At 41.6% G+C, this 18303-nt stretch overlaps 1 protein-coding gene across 1 annotated transcript in view; it reads left to right on the top strand.

The window, feature by feature from the left end:
- LOC113406286 (trafficking protein particle complex subunit 10-like) overlaps nt 1-18303 on the top strand; it is a 102846-nt gene that overhangs the window by 68456 nt on the left and 16087 nt on the right. Inside the window, exons 14-20 of the mRNA XM_026650254.2 lie at nt 1452-1966; nt 7016-7157; nt 8250-8408; nt 10336-10565; nt 12069-12169; nt 12654-12780; nt 15584-15754. Coding sequence (XP_026506039.1) covers nt 1452-1966; nt 7016-7157; nt 8250-8408; nt 10336-10565; nt 12069-12169; nt 12654-12780; nt 15584-15754 — 1445 coding nt within the window. The remainder of the gene's footprint in view (nt 1-1451; nt 1967-7015; nt 7158-8249; nt 8409-10335; nt 10566-12068; nt 12170-12653; nt 12781-15583; nt 15755-18303) is intronic.

Raw genomic sequence — 18303 nt, 5'->3', positions numbered from 1 at the left:
TTCTTTACTATAATGTATGATTCTGTTTCGTTTTATAACCCATAATAACTCTATCTAAATTCTGGTCTGTCCACTTTTTGTAGTGGTATTAGGCTGAGAGAGCCTTTTGGAAGCCCTTCTTAGTTCATGCATTATTGGCAATAATGGATGATGCACTAATTAACATGTTCAGTTTGAATACCAAAAAGGTTCTTTAGTTTTTCTGTTTTTCCTCACCTTTCTACTTCCCTGTTGCCTCTACCAGGGCAGCCCACAGTTCATCTCTGACCATCTTACACTCCCTGATTTACCTTTCTGCCTCTGGATCCCACTCCCTGTAGCTCTGAAATCATGCTCTGCAAACTGTTGTCCTGCCTTCTCTAGTGTCAGCCTTGTGCTCCCCTCTGGCTAATGGCGTTTCTTCTGACTGCCTTGATAAATATTTGATTTTCTCCTCTCTACTCCAGCCTGTACTTTGTCCTCAGAAGCATTTACTATGATTTAAACTCCGAGCACACTTTGCCGCAATTTTTTCTGAAGATATACTGCTCATCTTTATGTGCATATTTCTTGATGTTCTGCTTAGATTACAACAGTGAAGACACCTTGGAAATACCATTGATGTGTCATGCTAGACCCGCTTCCTAGTTGAATTTTTTTTTTTAAGTGTCTGTCACTGTTGTTTTCTGGCATCTAGCAATGATGTAAGAGTAAGGGGAACCTGACCTGGTGTAGATAATGGTTCCAGGCACCACTCTGATCACAACTATCATGAGTTTGCATTTGCTCCGGTGGTATGTCCTCTGGAATATTTTTTTCTGTCATGTTAAATTAACTGTTCAGGTGTACAGGAGCATAAAGAATAATAGCCCAGCATTAGTCTTATGATACTGTGCTACACTAGTAAGTGATTCTGAAGAAGTTCAATGAATAACAGATCTTGCTATGGGTACATCTACACTGCCCCCTTCCCCCCGCAAAAAAGTGCTCTGAGATCCGCTCCCCTCTTTGGGTTCCAGAGCCTGGGCTCCAGCCCAAGTAGGAATGTCTACACTGCTATTTTTAGTCCTGTATAGCAAGCCCGAGTCAGTTGAGACGCGTACTCGTTGCCATGAGTGTGGAGTTTTTTTTGTTTTGGGTTTTTTTTGCGGTGTAGGTATACTATATAGCTTAAAAGCTATTGACACGAACAGTTCTTTTGTCAGATTTTCTCACTACAATAATTGTATCTGAGGCAGAACTAAAGTTGTAACTTTAAAATATATTTCATTTTAGGCATCATGTAGAATTTTTAAAATTTTTTATTCCGTTTAGCTTAAGAAGAAGGTGGTGGTTTTTGTCACTTTGGGATGGGCGGGAACATAGTTTTTAAAATTTCTAAACTTTTTAAAAAATGGATTGCTGTAAAGGCTAACCTTGCATTACCAAAAGCAAAGTGGAGTAAAATACCTTGTTCTTGTCTATACTTCCAGGTCAAAAGGTTATACTGTCTATGCATTCCTTTGCACAGCTGAAAACTCTACATTTTGACCCTCCAAATGCTGTTATCCATGTGGGTGGAACATTGTCTATTGAGCTGACTTTGCTGAGCCAAATGCCGGTCCCAGTCGAAGTGGATCAGATTGCCGTCAATGTCCACTTCAGCATTGAGAAAAGTAATTACCGGAAAACAGCTGAATGGCTCACTAAACACAAAACTTCCAATGGTATTATCAGCTTCCCGAATGAGGTTGCAGGCTTCCCTTTGTCAAGAAATAACTTGCCAGCACTGGAGTTATATGAAATGTACGAAAGGAGCCCTTCGGATAACTCTTTGAACACGACAGGAATAATCTGCAAAAATGTGCACATGCTACTGCGAAGGCAGGAGAGCAGCTCTTCTCTGGAAATGCCCTCAGGGGTGACTCTAGAGGATGGGGCTCACATGTTAAGATGTAGCAACTTTATACTGGAACCAGGGGTCAATACAATAACATTCAGAACTCAGGTATGTTTTTACAATTGAGTGAGCATAGCATTCATGAAAGAGAAGATCTAAAAGCACTGATTAGAGAAGGGCGTAGTGCTGGCAAGTGGTATCCAGTGTTGCTCCCCTGCCACAGCTTTGCCAATGCAGCTTAACCTCTTCCTGGCTTGCCCCTGTTATTGCAGACCTTGGCCTATTGTGAAGAGAGGCTGCTAACTCTGCTAAAGTGTGTGGTTGGTTCTCTGATGTGCAGAAATGGGAGACTAGAATGATCCCACCAAACTCATTAAGTCATTTTTATTTATCCAGTTATCACTTTCATAAAAATAAAACACTTATCTAACAATTAGAATTCAGATGAGTATTGCATCTGTCACAAACTGCAATGTTCATTGTCCATCATGTTCTAGAAAAGGTAAGATTCTCTTGTTCCATAGTCAGACTTGCTCAGAGCAATGCATAAAAGGTTCCAGGCGGGGAGGTGTTTTTCTTATTGTGTTCTATTACAGGTAATCTTTTTTCCAGAGTCCGTATCAGCCAGTTTTAGCTGTAGCAATACATAATCATGTTGGTGGTTGCTCATTTCCAGAGTGTGGTGTGATAGCAGCTATAGTAATTGTTGCATACAAAAAAAAATAAGAATATTAAGATTGCAAAGTCAACCACTTGCTCTTAGGAAATGTCAGAATTAAGGTTGCTTGTGTAACTTTAATTTTTCCCTGTGAGTATGACAGTCTTTAGCTATGTTACCAATACTCTTCCCCAAAGGACCTCAGTCTCATTCATTGCAGAAGATAGAAGGTGTGTAGTGATTGAAGGAGAGAGCTGCAAGAAGAGAGAAATGTATATACAGTTAAGCCAAGGGCTGTCCCTAAGGGGGTTCGGGGCCCAGGGCGGAAGTGACTGATTAGTCTCTTCTGGGACTGACTGCACTGGCCAATCCACCAGCCAACGGGGTCCCCCAAAGCACGGGGCCCAGAGTGGTCGCCCCGATTCGCCCTACCCAAGGGATGGCTCTAATTAAGCCAATTGAATGCTGCCAGGAAAACTGGTTGTTTTCCTGCCTCTGCCACAGATTTTTTTATATATATGATGCGGGGCAAGTAACTTTAAACCAAAATTCTTAAAGATGGTCACTACTTGTGTGTGCTTTATTTTCTGGGTGCCCAACCTGAGATCTCTGGGGCCTGATTTTCAGAAGTGCTAAGTACTCAGTTGCAGCTGAAATCACTGAGGGTATGTACACTGCCATTAAAAAACGGCAGCTGGCCCGTGCCAGCTGACTCGGGCTTGTGGGGCTGTTTATTTGCATGTACACTGCAATTAAACAGCCCCTTAGCCTGAGCCCGACACAACCTGAGAGCTGTTACGCTTCGTACCTCTAGCAGTAAGGCAGTATGGACTGGAGGAATGAGTGCATGGGTTTGGGAGTTAGGAGATCCTGAGTTCTAATCCTGGCTCTGCCACTCATTTGCTGTGTGGCTTTAGGCAAATCACTTTGACTTTTTTAGTGTCCCTACTTGTAAAATGGGGATAATAGTTACTGACCAGCCTGACAGGGTATTGTGAGGAATAATTTGGTATGTCTATATAGCATTTTAAAATATTCTGAAAAATAGGTATTTCAGAATGCAGCCTTTTGCAAAAAATTTTTGCCTTAATCATCTTGTACTTCAGTTCCCTGTCTGTGTATTTAAAAAAAAAGTCTTCAGACCTCCAGAGAGGGGTGTGCATTAAACTTGGATACTACAGTGATGAGCAAACTGTAGATAAACCACGAGGAAATGAATAATTCTGTATTCAATACAGTGTCTAGATGGTGTGCAGTAAGTAAAGCAATGCATTGAGTATAAAAACAAATATTGAATTTTTGCCTCATTTCCTGAGCTCTGCCTGTTCTGTATACTGAGTGAGGCAATGGTCCTGTGAATAAAACCGTATGTGATTTTTGTAATTATACACTGCCTCATAATACATTGAATTAATTTTGGCATTTCCTAATGTTTTAGTAGTTAACTTTGCAACCTTATACAGAACTGAACAAAAGCAGAACTATAGATTATTTTAAAAATTGGAGGTTTTAACAGTGCTGGTCACTGAATTTTTTCCAGTGTTCTCATAATGACCTGTGTGTATTACCCCACTTCTCCTGAGACTCAAATTACTCTTTCATTTTTCCATCCCCTTCTTTCATTGTCTGTCACCATTTCAACATGTAACTTTTCTATTTAGCCTACAGGCTAAGTGCAGTCTGTGCTTTCGTTTTTCAGTCTGCAGCATTAAGACGGCAAGCACTAAAGAGAGAGGTGCTCATACAGGGGCAGGCTGGCACTGTGAGCCTGTATGGGTAGCACTTATCTGCTGGAGATGTAAGTTCACATTGGTGCAGCAGGTGCTTGAACTGAGAGCTGGCAACCGTGTGATCTGTGCACTACCTACTGATCTAATTTTTAGGTTTTTGAATACCTCCTGTGAGTCAGTGGCTGTTACATACCACTCAGACAACCCATATCTAGTAATAGAGGCAGTGCAATGTGATTTGGAGATTTCAGAGGGCCACGTGGCTGCAGATGCAGTTTCGTATAAAATTGGATCTAAGTCTGAAGAACCTGACTGGGAGACGGCTGTAGGGGATTAGTGTGTACAGTGTTTTTGGCTTCATGAGTGAGGAAGCAATCTACTAAACTCTGGAAGCAGAAAGATGGAATATAAATGAAGATACAATTTACTACTTGAACTATTCTTTATATCTCATACTATGTACATTTCTGGTGGCCAGTACTGAAGGAGGGAGAGTTAACTTCCTAATTCTCCTGTTTTCAAATCTCTTCCTGTAGTGAAGGAACAGCAAGAGGGGAAATTGTGCTGTTAGATTCCTTCATGCTGAGTGTTGCATCCAGCATTTATCCTCTTCTGCTAAGAACAGAGTTTTAATTTCTAGAACTTTGACAGTATCAAGTAACTTAGATATCACTTGGTGATATTTTCCTTAAAAATATATTAGAGGTGGTATGTTTATTTAAAAAAAAAATTGAGTGTACCTGCTGTAGGATGATGGCTTCATATTTGTTACATTATCTAACAGGACAAGGGATTAAAAGAAGGGATTATAGAAACCTCTCTCACTTGTGTAGGATGTCTACGCCAAGCATAGCTGTACTGCTGTAGTGCCATAGTGTAGGCACTTCCTATGGCACTTTCCATCGTTGTAGGTAATCCATCTCTCTGAGCTGTGGTAGCTAGCTTGATGGAAGCATTCTTCTGTCTACTGAGCTGCGTCTACACTGGGGCTTAGTTCAGCCCAGTTATGTCAGTTGGGAAGCAACATAGCTATGTCGATCAAAATTTTAAGTGTAGGCCAGCCTAACAATTGCATTGAGGGAACAATAAAGGGAAAAGAAAATGCCCCACTCCATATGGGATGTATGTGCACTCTGCTTTGTTTGTAGGTTTTTAGACCGAGCATAGAACTTGCTTCATGCTAAATGTGCAGCAGTCTCTCTTAGCCATACTCCAAACTGACCCTCTTTAAATGTATTCATTCTAAAGTTTTATAGAGGTCAGAAAATGTTTTCTGGATTCTTTGGATCTGTATTCCCCTCTCCTATGACTCCTAAAAATTGCTTAGGTTTACATTACGTGAAATCTCCCATGACATTAGCACATAATATGCACTAATGCTTTTGTCTATTTACAAGATGGGAAAAAGTTTTGAGAAAACACTCAGATGGTAAGGTTTTAGGATTGTAATTTGGGGGCAGGTGCAGTACCACTAACTTACAACTGAAACATTTTGAATTTGATTATTCACTGTCAGACAAAAAACAAATGCTTCAGGCTGCATAAGGTTTGTGTATTATGGGTTAATTCCACATCAGATGTGATGTGATATGGCACACACAACACAAATCTGTACATTATGCTCAAGAAAATTAGGAGGATTTTTTAGAAAACCTGCTCTACCTAGGTGAAAAATTCAAAATACTATAGATCTCTGAGAGGCCAGCATTTTCCTTCTGTTAGCATGATGCTGTTTGGGTGTTCATATGCCCTCAGTGCTTTTAACAGTATAAATAGCTGTATCATTTCAGTTTTTTGTTCAATTGACTATAACTGCTAGTTTGATTAAAACTAAAGTTCATTCCAGCGCCCAAAAAATTCTAATTCTGCTGTGAGAGCAGCCTATGACATTAACAAAGATTTGTAGCACTTTCAATGCTGTGCAGTAAGAAGTGACAAAAGGGGGGGGAGAACCACTTCCAAACCTCAAATCTTGTTTATCAGCAGTGACTAACACATTATCCTTCACTAGGGATAGAACTGATGCGTCTTCTGGAATCACACCTACAGATGTACCATTTTATTATTTTTTATACTGGTGCTATCCTATCATAACTAGCCGCCTTAAGGTAGAGTTGGTGGAGAGTTTGAGATTAAAATATATTCATTAATAGGTGTCCACACAATGTGGAAGAAAGTGTGAAAACATCATAGGCTTATATTGATTGAAGTCTGTGCCTTGCACAGTGTGGGATTTTATGAATGCTAGCCAAATAAGCACTCTGCTGCTTGTGACCTGGTAAAGTCCATAATATCATAGATGATCATATTCATTATATTTTAATGTATGTAGCCCTCACTTCAAATATAAATATATATATATATATATATGTATGAGATATAAATAATCAGCAGAGTGGGTTGCTATGCTAGGTACTTTGGGTAACAGAGTATTTCAATTGACAGCACTTGACTTTATTCTTGAATCAAATGGACAACATTCCTGACCCCCTCTCTCCTGCCCATTATTAGGTGGGGTCCTTTGCAGTTATTAAAATTGCATTTGGAGCACTTGAGCAATTTCATGAATTTCTTTTTTTTTTCTCTTAGTTCTTTTTATTCACCTAGTTGTACAGATAAAAGCATACGAGTTAGAAATGGGCTGAGACATGTATTTGTCCTTCATTTGTCAGAAGTTCAGTGGAGAAAACAAAGGGTTTTCTTGAGAAATGTAAAAATAATTGCTAGGTTGAAAATCTGCTCTTCAGTTTCACTTTTTATTTTTCAAAGGCCAAAGAACCTGGGACATATACTCTCAGGCAGCTGTGCACGTCAGTGGGTAAAGTGCACTTTGTCCTTCCTCACATTTACCCAGTTGTGCAGTATGATGTGTACTCTCAGGAGCCCCAGCTAAAAGTGGAGCCATTGACTGGTAGGTAAACTTGTAACACTAAGAATGTGTTGATTGTCCGTGTTACTTTCTCACTACATGATATGTTTCTTACTTCTCATTTCATCTAAAACAAGTTACTTTGCTCTGTTGTCTTTTGCAGCTTCCTTTTAAAACTACTTCTATTGAGAACATATGAGAGTCTTTAGGCTTTAGTGAGTCTGAACACTATCAGTCCCACTTGTCAAGTGACATGACAACTAGTATTTGATTGCGAATTTCAGAATCTGGCTTAGTTGGAGTGCATATATATATGTCTGTATCCTTTTGAAGGATCAAGTGGGGTTTGATCTTGCATCACTAGACACGTTGATGGGGAGAATAGATAGTGATTTGACTGCACCATTATGAATTTCTTACTAGTTTTGTGACACTGTATTGGCTTTGGTAATTTAGCGAAATCCCTTTACCTTGCACCCTCACCTACCAAAGAGGCTCTGATCTAACTCCCTTTAAAATGAACAGGAGTCTTTCCTTTAGTGATTCGCTTTCCACTGAATTCAATCTAAGAGCTTTCTATAGAACCCGTCACCATGTTTAAGAACATTCCTGGTAAATTAGATTTTACCAGTGAGGTCCCCTAGGCTTCATGAAGTCTTCTACTTCCCCCCCTTCCTTAGTAGAAGAGGCTCTGCTTGGGCTGTATCTCTAACACACATTTTTCCCTTTCTTCCTATATCTTCACATATTCTGTATCATTCTGGTTAATATGGGAAAGCTGTCTCAAAGAGGTGGTCACACTTTGAATTAGTCTGACTGCCTCTGGAAGCTTGTTGCACAGCTGCACCTCATTGATTGAGAATGCTTTGACTTCAGGTGAAGGGAAACAGTGAAAATTGCCCAAAATTGAGTGGCTGAAACTCTCCCTATTTCTTAGACAATTTCTTAGAAAACCACTCCATAATTGAGCACCAAAAAGTAAAATTTTCCAGTTGATGTTAAGATGTACTTGTGTGAAAAATGAGCTGTGAATGTTTATTTGTAAACTCCTAGCAAACATTAGCAGCTAATTGTAACCATTTAATAACTAGAGTGCTGGAATACACTGGCACTGTTTGCTTTCTTTTTCTTCAGACAGCCTTTTGGCTGGTATTCCTCAGAGGGTGAAGTTCACAGTGACTACTGGCCATTATACCATGAAGAGTGGAGATACTCTGCAGCTCAGTAATGCCGATGCCATGCCTTTCCTGTACCATCCAGAGAGCAAAGCATTGATTTATTCCAATACCAAGGGTAAGCAGCATAGCCAAAATCAATTATCTCTTACCAGACTGTGAAAATGCAGAAATCCTATAAGCATGATGTAAATATTATTGCATAGCAGCAAAGTGGTCTATAAGATGTTGGAACATTTGACAACATTGTTGTCAGTAACCATCAATTAGGAACTGGCAACTCAGCATTTCAGAGCACAAAAAGCTCCTGGAAGTCCTGGCCTTTTTCTACAACTGTTTTGGAAACTGTGTGCATGTGACCAGTTAGTCTTAACTACTTCAGGTATAGGTCTTATCTCAATAACAAAGCATAGATATATTCTGGGAAAGATTAATTTACTGTCTGTGGGCCCTTCACTAGGAAATTTAACTTGCCTCATAAGCAACTTTTAAATCAATGTAGTATATTTGCAAGTGGCACCATACGACAGAGGAAACCTTAGCAACACTTTCACCTATTGCAGGGAAGGAGATCATGGGAACAGCTTATAGGACCTGGAATGAAATCCAGTTACAGGGTTCTCTGTACCACCCTGTCTAGCTTTGAATTTGCATATTTTGTATAAAACAGAGTTGACTACTTAGGCCTCCTGCATACATGAATCCATGGTTGAGTTCTCATTGCATTTGGTCTAATTCTTGAGGCAAGTGATTGCCTCAAGAAAGAAGTATGAACTTTCAGTCAACCAGATTAGTCCTGGCAATACTGCTTTTTATGGATAGAGGTCAGTGTAGGGAGGAAGGAATAGTTGAGGATTATTAGAGGATTTGAGTGAATTAGACTATTTTGTGTTGCCATTGTGAGACATTACCTGTACAGAGGCTTTGTACCATAGCAAAATTATGTAATAATTAAGCAGCTAGGATATTTTTATAAAGCAATGGTTAGTGCTCAGGAAAGTGAAGAATTATTTGCCTTTCTCTAGCCAATGTTTCATTTAAGCAGGTCATATCCCAGCTTCTCCCAAAGCTCTGCTATTGCATCTCACCCCTCTCCTTCAGTTTATATGTAAAAGCAAGAAGCAAAGACTCAATAGTTGAATAAAGAGAGATTAAAAATAGGATAAATGTAGGCATCCTGTATGAAATTTTTTAAGATACGTCACTAATGCTGGTTAAATCCTCATTATCAGTACATAGTCTCGTGTTATCAGTAATGAAGCTTGTGTAAGATGAAAGGAATGAAGTAATAGGATATGAGGAGTCACAAGGACTAGTGGTGAAAAAAGGATTGGGTAATGGGGCAGGTGAGGACTGAAGGAACATTGATAAGATTCAGACTAGTCATTAAATTGCTCTGTCAAGAATTTTCTTGAATATTGAAATGGACTACCAAGGAAGGTAGCCAGTAGCCCTTCAAGAAGAATTAGGGAAACACTAGTGGAAATAATGAAGGGTAAGGTTATTCATGATGTGGGGTCTTTGACTTGATCCACACTTCAATGTAGCTATGCCAACATAACTTTCATCAGGGATGTGAAAAAACCCACATGCCTGACCAACACGGCTATGCTGACAAACACCAGGCATAGACACAGCCATGTTGATGGAAGAATGTTTCTGTTGATGTAGCTAACATCATTCGGGGAGGTGGTGTTCCTACATGGACAGAAAAGCTAGTTCTGTCAGTGAAGGTTGTCTCTACACTGCGGGGCTCTGCCAGCCTAAGCTTCATAATGTATTTGTAGCCAGAGACTTCATCAAGGAAGCCAGTGTGGAGTTCTTGGAGTTCTACAATGAGTCCTATGGCTGCAGTCCTCGCTGACAGGGAGGTGTGGGTTATAGATACTATAGGTACCAAGCCTTTAGGGCTCCTTCTTGATGGAAGAAGGCATTTCTAGCCTTTCAGTAAATGATCTCATGACTTGATAACTAGAGATGGAAAAATGGAGGTTGTGGAAGGGAGGAATATTTCTAAAATTACTTCATATTCTACACAATTGTAGAAAAAGTCTCAGAATCATCATTACTGATCCAGTCTTCTGAAAAGATCACAAGCATCACCCTGCCAGTGGCTCCTGCATATCACGTGATTGAATTTGACCTAGAAGTTATCTATTTGCCATCAACCCCAACAGCTTCAGTGGAAAGTGAAAATCTGGTAAATAAAGAACTGCACAGGAAAAGCAAAGAGAAGCAGAAAATGGACAACTGCATGGCTACAGTTGACCAAAAAGTAAGATGACAAAAAAAGTTAATGTTTGACCAGAAGTGCTTAAATTGACCAGAATATGGGTGAGAATAACCTACTTGTACAGAACACCTTCTAGCTTAAAGGATATGAAAGCACTTCAGACTGTATGAAATAGATGCAAATGTACGTGTACAGAATATTTAAAGTATGTACAAAAATATACAGTGCTTTATAGGTGGATGAGTCTCCCTTCACCAAATACTAGCCTTCTCTGAGGTTTGAGATTCTGTGCCAATAACCCAAGTTGGAATTTGGCCAACAGGCCATAGTTATCACCCTTACTTTTGTTTTAAGTACCATGGGATCTTTAATGACTCCAGTGATCAAAGCCTCTCTTCTGATCCATCCGAAAGATGTAATTTCTATCTGTATAATATCCCTGCACCATTCTGGTACACTGCTTCAGTATTCAGAGAAAAGAATGTTCGGATTAAACCAGTAACACCACTTCCTTATACTGCTGGGACTTAATTTGAGAGCTCTATCCCATGTTACTGATTTTATTGCCCTGTGTTTATAACTGAAATTGTCTGCACAATGTACTGGCACTCTTACTTCTCACATGCTTAACTACTGTTAAAAGAAACTGCAGATTGGTTTTGGAAACTAGTGGTGGGGGGCATTTGGTGTTCATAAAGAATATGAACATATATGAAAAAAGTTATTTCACTTAGGGCTAGTCTACACTTACCCGGTAGTTCGACGGCTGCGGATCGAAGTTCCGAGTTCGATTTATCGCGTCTGGTCTGGACGCGATAAATCGAACCAGGAAGTGATCCCCGTCGACTGCGGTACTCCAGCTCAGCGAGAGGAGTACCGCGAAGTCGACGGGGAGCCTGCCTGCCGCGTGTGGACCGCGTCTGAACCGCGGTAAGGTCGAAGTAAGGTATGTCGAATTCAGCTACGTTATTCACGTAGCTGAATTTGCGTACCTTACTTCGATTTGGGGGGTAAGTGTAGACCAGCCCTTAGTGTGTGTACACATTAAGGGAAAATCTGCATTCAGTTCAGGAGGAACTTTTTTTGAAGCTCTGTGCTGAAGTTCACAATGCAGATCCATCATCCCTTACATTATGTTATGAAGTTAATAGGTTTGTTCCCTTAGATTTTGTCAATCTCAAATAAAATTACTATGTGGTTATTGCAATAAGATGCCACTGGCGACAGGATTGTTCTCGCTTGACATTTGCCAGCCCTTGAAGAAAGTACTCTGAAGAGGCAGATCCCATGGATAAGTCAGCTTAGGGGTTGAGGTCAGGGACACACCAAGTTGTAAGTGCATGTGCACACACGCACGCATGCAATCCTCTTCCCACCTTACCAAGTTGAGTTGTTCGATAAATCAATTTTTTTCTCCCTTTTGGGTGCATTAGGTTTGACTGGTCAAGACCAAGTTTCTGGGAAATGTTTGATTATTTGGAATTGGAAAATAAAGCCATTATGCAAATGTATACCATGAATAAGAATTCTGTTTCTTTTCTCCAGGTAACCATTGATTGTCCATGGTCAATTTACTCCACCATTATTGCATTAACGTTCAGTGTACCTTTTAATGCCAAGCATTCCTTACTGTCAGCTGGCAAACGGTAATGTAGTCTTTAAATATTTATAGTCTCTTTCCTCTTAGAAAATGTTTGTAGAAGTTGATGTTCTGTATGTAATCTTTCCACGTAAGCTTTTATTTTTTGAAAGTGGGTGGTGAGTTTTGCCACTTATGAAATGCTCATTCTTGGATTCACCCATTCTCCCTTTCACACTTCCCCCAGCAGAACAACAAATACATTATTGGTAGTATATTTTAATCACATAGTCATAGGCTAATTTTCTCCATCTTTTGGTTTCCATGTTAGAACTCAGTAAAAGCAAAACTACATATAAAAAATAACTGTACCATAGACCTACTTCTGCAGACTCTCAGATCAGTAATTAAGCAGAGAGGAAAAGAAATATGCCTGTCATTTTTACTGTTCTTGCCTGAGTGTCACAATTAGAGAAACTCTATAGCAAGGATTAAATGTTGTTGTTATATACATTGTATATAATTGTATGTTCAATATGCTTAATTTTCAGGAAATACATACAGGTTTGTGTACAGAATTTGTCAGAACTCTGTTTCCAGCTGTCCGACAATAACCTAGAAAATTTTGGTAACTGCATAGATCTACAGCTGGTACCTCTGAAGCCAGAATCCCAACAGGTAAAGATTCTCCTTGGTGGTTCATTACCTTTTAGGTATGCGGAATAAGATGAGTGTACCAAGGCACAAATGAAAAAATTGACACTTGTATTGCTGAAATGCTTAGTATCTGAGTGAATGGCTTTCGTAAGAGATAATATAACATGACTGATGCACCCAAATGCAAATGTTCAGATCTTTGCAATCTCTGAAAAGCAGATCAGGGTGACCTTCCACTCAAGGGTATTTTGGGAGCTAGGTCACTCACTGGAATAGACTTTCACATCTGCAGACTCAAGATAAAATCCTAACCCGGGTCAAATTATTAGTTTTTTCTTTAAATGATGTCTCTATGGGTGCTCCACTGTAGGTGCGGCAACACCCCATGCACCTGGGATCGGAGATCTTCATTAGCAGTGCCTATTGAACCACACACACACACACACCTCCCCCCATCTCATGCCATGAGCGACGTCTATATATAGCACTTTGAGGTCCAGCCACCCCTGAGTTCTTTCTTAGCCACCTTTGGTCTGGGATGGAATCTGCAGAGGTGCCTGCCTGTCCTTTGAGCTATTAAATAGTGCCTTACCTGTTAGTAGTTAGTTCTTTCCTTTAAAAAGATAAATTCCTTCCTCTTATCCTCCCTGTTAAGTTCGTAGCTTAGGACATAGCTTCCCAATCGAGAAGAACAGGGAGCAGGAAAACTATCTCCCTCACCCTTATGCCCGGAGATCTCTGGTTTAAGAGATGAGTTTCCTGTGGGACAACTTTCCAATAACCACGGTTATCTACAGTGCAGCCGCTGCCTGGGAGAGGGACACGTCCTGCAGAAGTCTATCCATTGCCATAACCTGACTGCCAGGGCCAGAAAAGACTGGGACGTTTGGCTGCAACTTCTCATGGCGAGGTCATTACGTCCAGCATCAGATCCTTTCCTGGACACTTCCCCCGCGCGGGTCTCATGCTCCGCTAGGTCGTTCTCCTACCCTCATTCTCCATGTCCTAAGAGAAAATCTTCCCTTTCTCATGCTGATGGGAAGGAATGGGCTCCTCCATCACCCTTTGAGACACCGCCGCCTCCATCCTCTGCAAGGTCAGTAGCCTCGACATCTTCGGGGATGAGACATAGCTTTAGGGCTATCAGAGTACTTCCAGTACCACAGCTAAACAAAGGTCTAAAGACCCTACATGGGCAGACCTTCAGACGTTGGCACTGTCTCGGCACTGGAGACTGTGATATGAGACCATCAAAAATGGTGCCCACTGCCCTGACCAGATCAACTTCGGGCACCACGACATCAATTAAACCATCTGCACTGGTGATGTCCATTTTGGCACCAGCCAAGCTCTCGGCACTGACTATACCTTCGGCTTTGAGCAAACCCTTGGCACCAAGCAAGAACTCTGCTGGCTGCTCAAGAGAATGCACCTCTCCCTCAGCACCGATACGTTAAACACAGCAACCAGCAGGAAGCAGCATTACACACCCTTGGACATCAGATGAGCATTAGCCTTTGACCTGGATAGAACTAAACCTTACAGACAATCGCCACACTTATTCCTATCAACAGCCAAAAGATGGAAAGGCGTGGACATGTCTAAGCAACACTTTTCCAACTCGATCTTGCAGTGTATACACCTGTCCTACCAACTATACAATTGATGACTTCCTCCTGGAAGTAAAGCACATTCCACACTCCCTCTCTGCACCTCGATTACCTTTCTCAACAGTGTCCTGATTGCTGACATTTGCAAAGTGGTCACATCGGCATCCTCTATTATGCATGACTCAGCATCTGATACTGTATTAAGACACGCTGTCCTATCATCCGCATTAAATGCCACTCCAAAGCCCCAGCCTTCCAACTAGGGGCACTACTTTATAGTCCCTACAGTGGAGGCATCCATAGGGACATCACTTGAAGAAGAAGAAGAGATGGTTAATCCGCCCTGTGCAGTAACTGAAATTCTTTGAGCTGAGTGTCCCTTTAGGTGCTCTACTACCCGCCCTCCACCCCTCTGCTTCAGAGCTGAAAGATGAGTTCTGAGGTAGAGAAGGAACTGGGTGGTGATTGGATAGCACAGCACTATACATACATGATGCTCATGGTGCGAGACCGGGAGGTGCATGTGTGCAGTCCAATGGACACTGCTAATGAAGATCTCCGATCCCAGGCGCATGGGGTGCTGCCGCACCTACTGTGGAGCACCCGAAGAACCTCAGTTCTCAAAGAACCACAGTTACTGCACAGGGTGAACAACCTTCTCGTTGGTCTCCTAATCCCTTCTTGTTCCTCTTGCAAAAAAGCTACCACATAGTTTGGTGGTTTTGGCCATTCTGTGGTCAAGAATGGCCAAAAAGTGGAGTAGCTCAGGAGCTGCACACTAGGATTGAGATGCAATGACAAAACAGTGCTCTGTAATAGGTATCAATCTGCTTTGTGCCTGGTTTTAAGACAGTCATGTTTTGTGTATTTTCCTGAGCAGCAAACTTAATTTTTATTTATTTATTTTTAACTTTTTTATATTTACTCTTCAGAAAAAAGTTATCATGCCTGGAATACTGATTCTGGCAATGAAACTTTTCCCTCCTCATTGTAACAATTTGAGCCAGTACATGTCTGGGGATTTTAGATTGTGAGAACTGTTAAATGGTTATAGTTTCATGGTTTGATGAATGTATAAATAATATAATAAAAGTTCTGGAGGTAGTGTATATAACAAGACTATGGTAAGAATTCCCCTTCATTAGACTAGCAGTATAGAAAGCTCCTGATATTAAGACATGAGTTCATACTATGGATGAATAATTTTCTTTCAGCACATATACAGTAAGCAGTCAGTATTCTTTGTATGGGAATTGAAGTGGACAAAAGAACTTCCCCCCTCTTTGCAGTGCCAGTTTTCGGTTAGCTTTTGTCCAGATACCTCTGAAGAGCAGTCATTCTTCTTGAAGCCGTACACTTACGAGTTCCAAGTGGAAAATTATTTTGTAAGTATTTTTATCTACATATAGTGTATCTTAGACTTAAAGGGGGAAGGAAGAATCTATTTGGGTGATGGGAAGTCCAGGGATAGGTCTCTGTTAACTGTAATTTCTTTGAGTGATTGCACATGTCCATTCCACTTCAGGGGTGTGTGTGCCCAGTGCACTGAAGCTGGAGAATTTTTACCCACACTGGTAGGTGCATGCAACCTCCACATACTACTAGCTGATGGCATAAAGGGCAGAGCTGCTCCTACCATTCCCTCAGTTCCTTCTCATAGACTCATAGACTTAAAGGTCAGAAGGGACCATTGTGGTCATCTAGTCTGACCTCCCGCATTATGCAGGCCACAAAAGCTGACCCACCCACTTTCCCTTAACTCAGCTGTTGAAGTCTCCAGATCGTGATTTAAAGACTTCAAGTCGCAGAGAATCCTCCAGCTTGCGACCCCTGCCCAATGCTGCGGAGGAAGGCGAAAAACCTCCAGGGCCTCTGCCAATCTACCCTGAAAATTCCTTCCCGACCCCAAATATGGCGATCAGTAGAACCCCGAGCATACAGGCAAGATTCTCTAGCCAGACCCACATTTTACCAGCGATGGCACTTTATTACCTAATTGACTAAAATCACGTTATCAACAGCAAATAAGAGGAGCTCTTCTCCAATGCTCCCTTCTCACTACCTATGGTCGGTAGCCAGTGTGTGTCTCATCATACAACTTTTCCTTTTCTCGCAAAAAACTTTTCTAAACTTTTTGTAAATAGTTTGTATAGTTAATGGTTCTTGGTTTTTTTTTTTTTTTATTATTGCTGTTTTGGACTTCTGCTTTGCCTCAGGACCAGGGCATGCCTAAGTCCCTGGGATTTAAGCACTGCTCTGGCTGTAATAAATCTGACTAGTATGGGGCGGCATGGCTAAATTTTTGTGTACAGACTTACTTTCACTTGGCCTAGTCAGGATCAGGCAATGATTACTGAATCTGGTAGCCAGAACCTCACTTCAGGTGGCCTTGGCTGGTGCAGATTCTGTGACAAGAGTGATGGCATTCAGTCACAGTGCATCACTTTTCCTAGCTGCAGTCATCTGGGATATCAACAGAAGTCCAGTAGACGACAGGATCTTCCTTTTGAGGGCTGTAACTTGTTTTCTGGGAAGATGTACAAAATTCTGTGTTCCCTAAAAGACAGGGCTCTACCCTTAGGTTTCTGGTGACTTTTATCCCAGATCCTAAGAGGAAACCGTTTCAGACTCAGCACAGACCTCTTTTTCTATCCAACATGGCAGCCTGAGCAAATGAACACGCCATAAGTTCCAAAGAAGAAGATGACCTCCTTTTGCTTCAACTTCATTGAGACAGCCTGTGATATCTAAACAGTCTTATTTGACTCCAAAGTCAAGGCAAAGTACCACCTTGTCAGTGTCTAATATCTCCTGTCCTCCCTTTCGCAGCAGACTATATATCTGACTTCCTAGCTGCTTGGTTGCTAACTGGTAACCGATAACTGGTTGCTAAGCACCATAGAACTGGGATATGCCTGCAGTTTCTCTCTGACCTCCTGGTCCTCCTCCCTCATCTCTCTTCAGGGACCAATCGCACAAGACTGTTCTCGTTCAAAAAATGTAATATTTTTTATAGCCAGCGGCCATAGAAGTACCACCCTCCTCAACATCAGGGAAGAGATTCTATTCTCAATACTTCGTTCTCCCAAAATCCAAGGGAGGCCACAGACCTAATCTAGTTTTGCAGAACCTAAACAAATACATAATAATGAAAGTTTTGCATGGTTACTAGCCTGTATTATCCCGTACCTAGATCCTGACGATTGATGTGTTGCCCATGATTTAGGGCTTGTTTACACTAATGTTTGCATGTCAGCAGAATCCGCATAATTAATCTGCAGCAGGCTAGTGCCCACATGCCCAGCTTACCGCAAACTCATCCTTTGTGTAGACAAGCCCTTAAAGGACACTTACTTTCATGTGGCCATTCACCAGAGCCACAAGAGGTTTTTAAGGGTTTGTTGTGGTAAAAGTTCATTATCAATTCTGTCGTCCCCTTCGGTCTGTCTTCAGCCTCTCAAGTCTTCACAACATATAGGGAAGTGGTGGTGAAACATTCAGGAGGGCAGGTGGCCAAGTGTTTCCATACCTATAAGATTGGTTGATTCAGGAAAGATCCAGGCAAACAGGTAGAGATTAGCATCGAGAAGATCCAGTCCTCCTTTAATTGCTTAGGCCTGTTGATCAACGAAGGCAAGTCAGTGTTGCTCTCCATGTAGACCAGAGGTGGGCAAACTTTTTGGCCCGAGGGCCACATCTGGGTGGGGAAATTGCATGCAGGGCCATGAATGTAGGGCAGGGGTTGGGGTTGGGGTGCGGGGTGTGGGAGGGGATGCGGTGTGCAGAAAGGGGCTCAGGGCAAGGGGTTGGGGCAAAGGAGGGGTGCAGGTGTACAAGGGGGCTCAGGGAAGGGGATTGGGGTGCAGGAGGAGGTGCACAGTGTGGGAGGGGGCTCAGGGCAGTGTTGCAGGGAGAGGATTCAGGGCAGGGGGTT

The sequence above is a fragment of the Terrapene carolina genome, unplaced genomic scaffold, assembly GCF_002925995.2.
Source record: "Terrapene carolina triunguis isolate 2854851 unplaced genomic scaffold, T_m_triunguis-2.0 Scaffold24, whole genome shotgun sequence".
NCBI classification, from domain to species: domain Eukaryota; kingdom Metazoa; phylum Chordata; order Testudines; family Emydidae; genus Terrapene; species Terrapene triunguis.
This window is presented reverse-complemented; position numbering and strand designations above follow the sequence as displayed.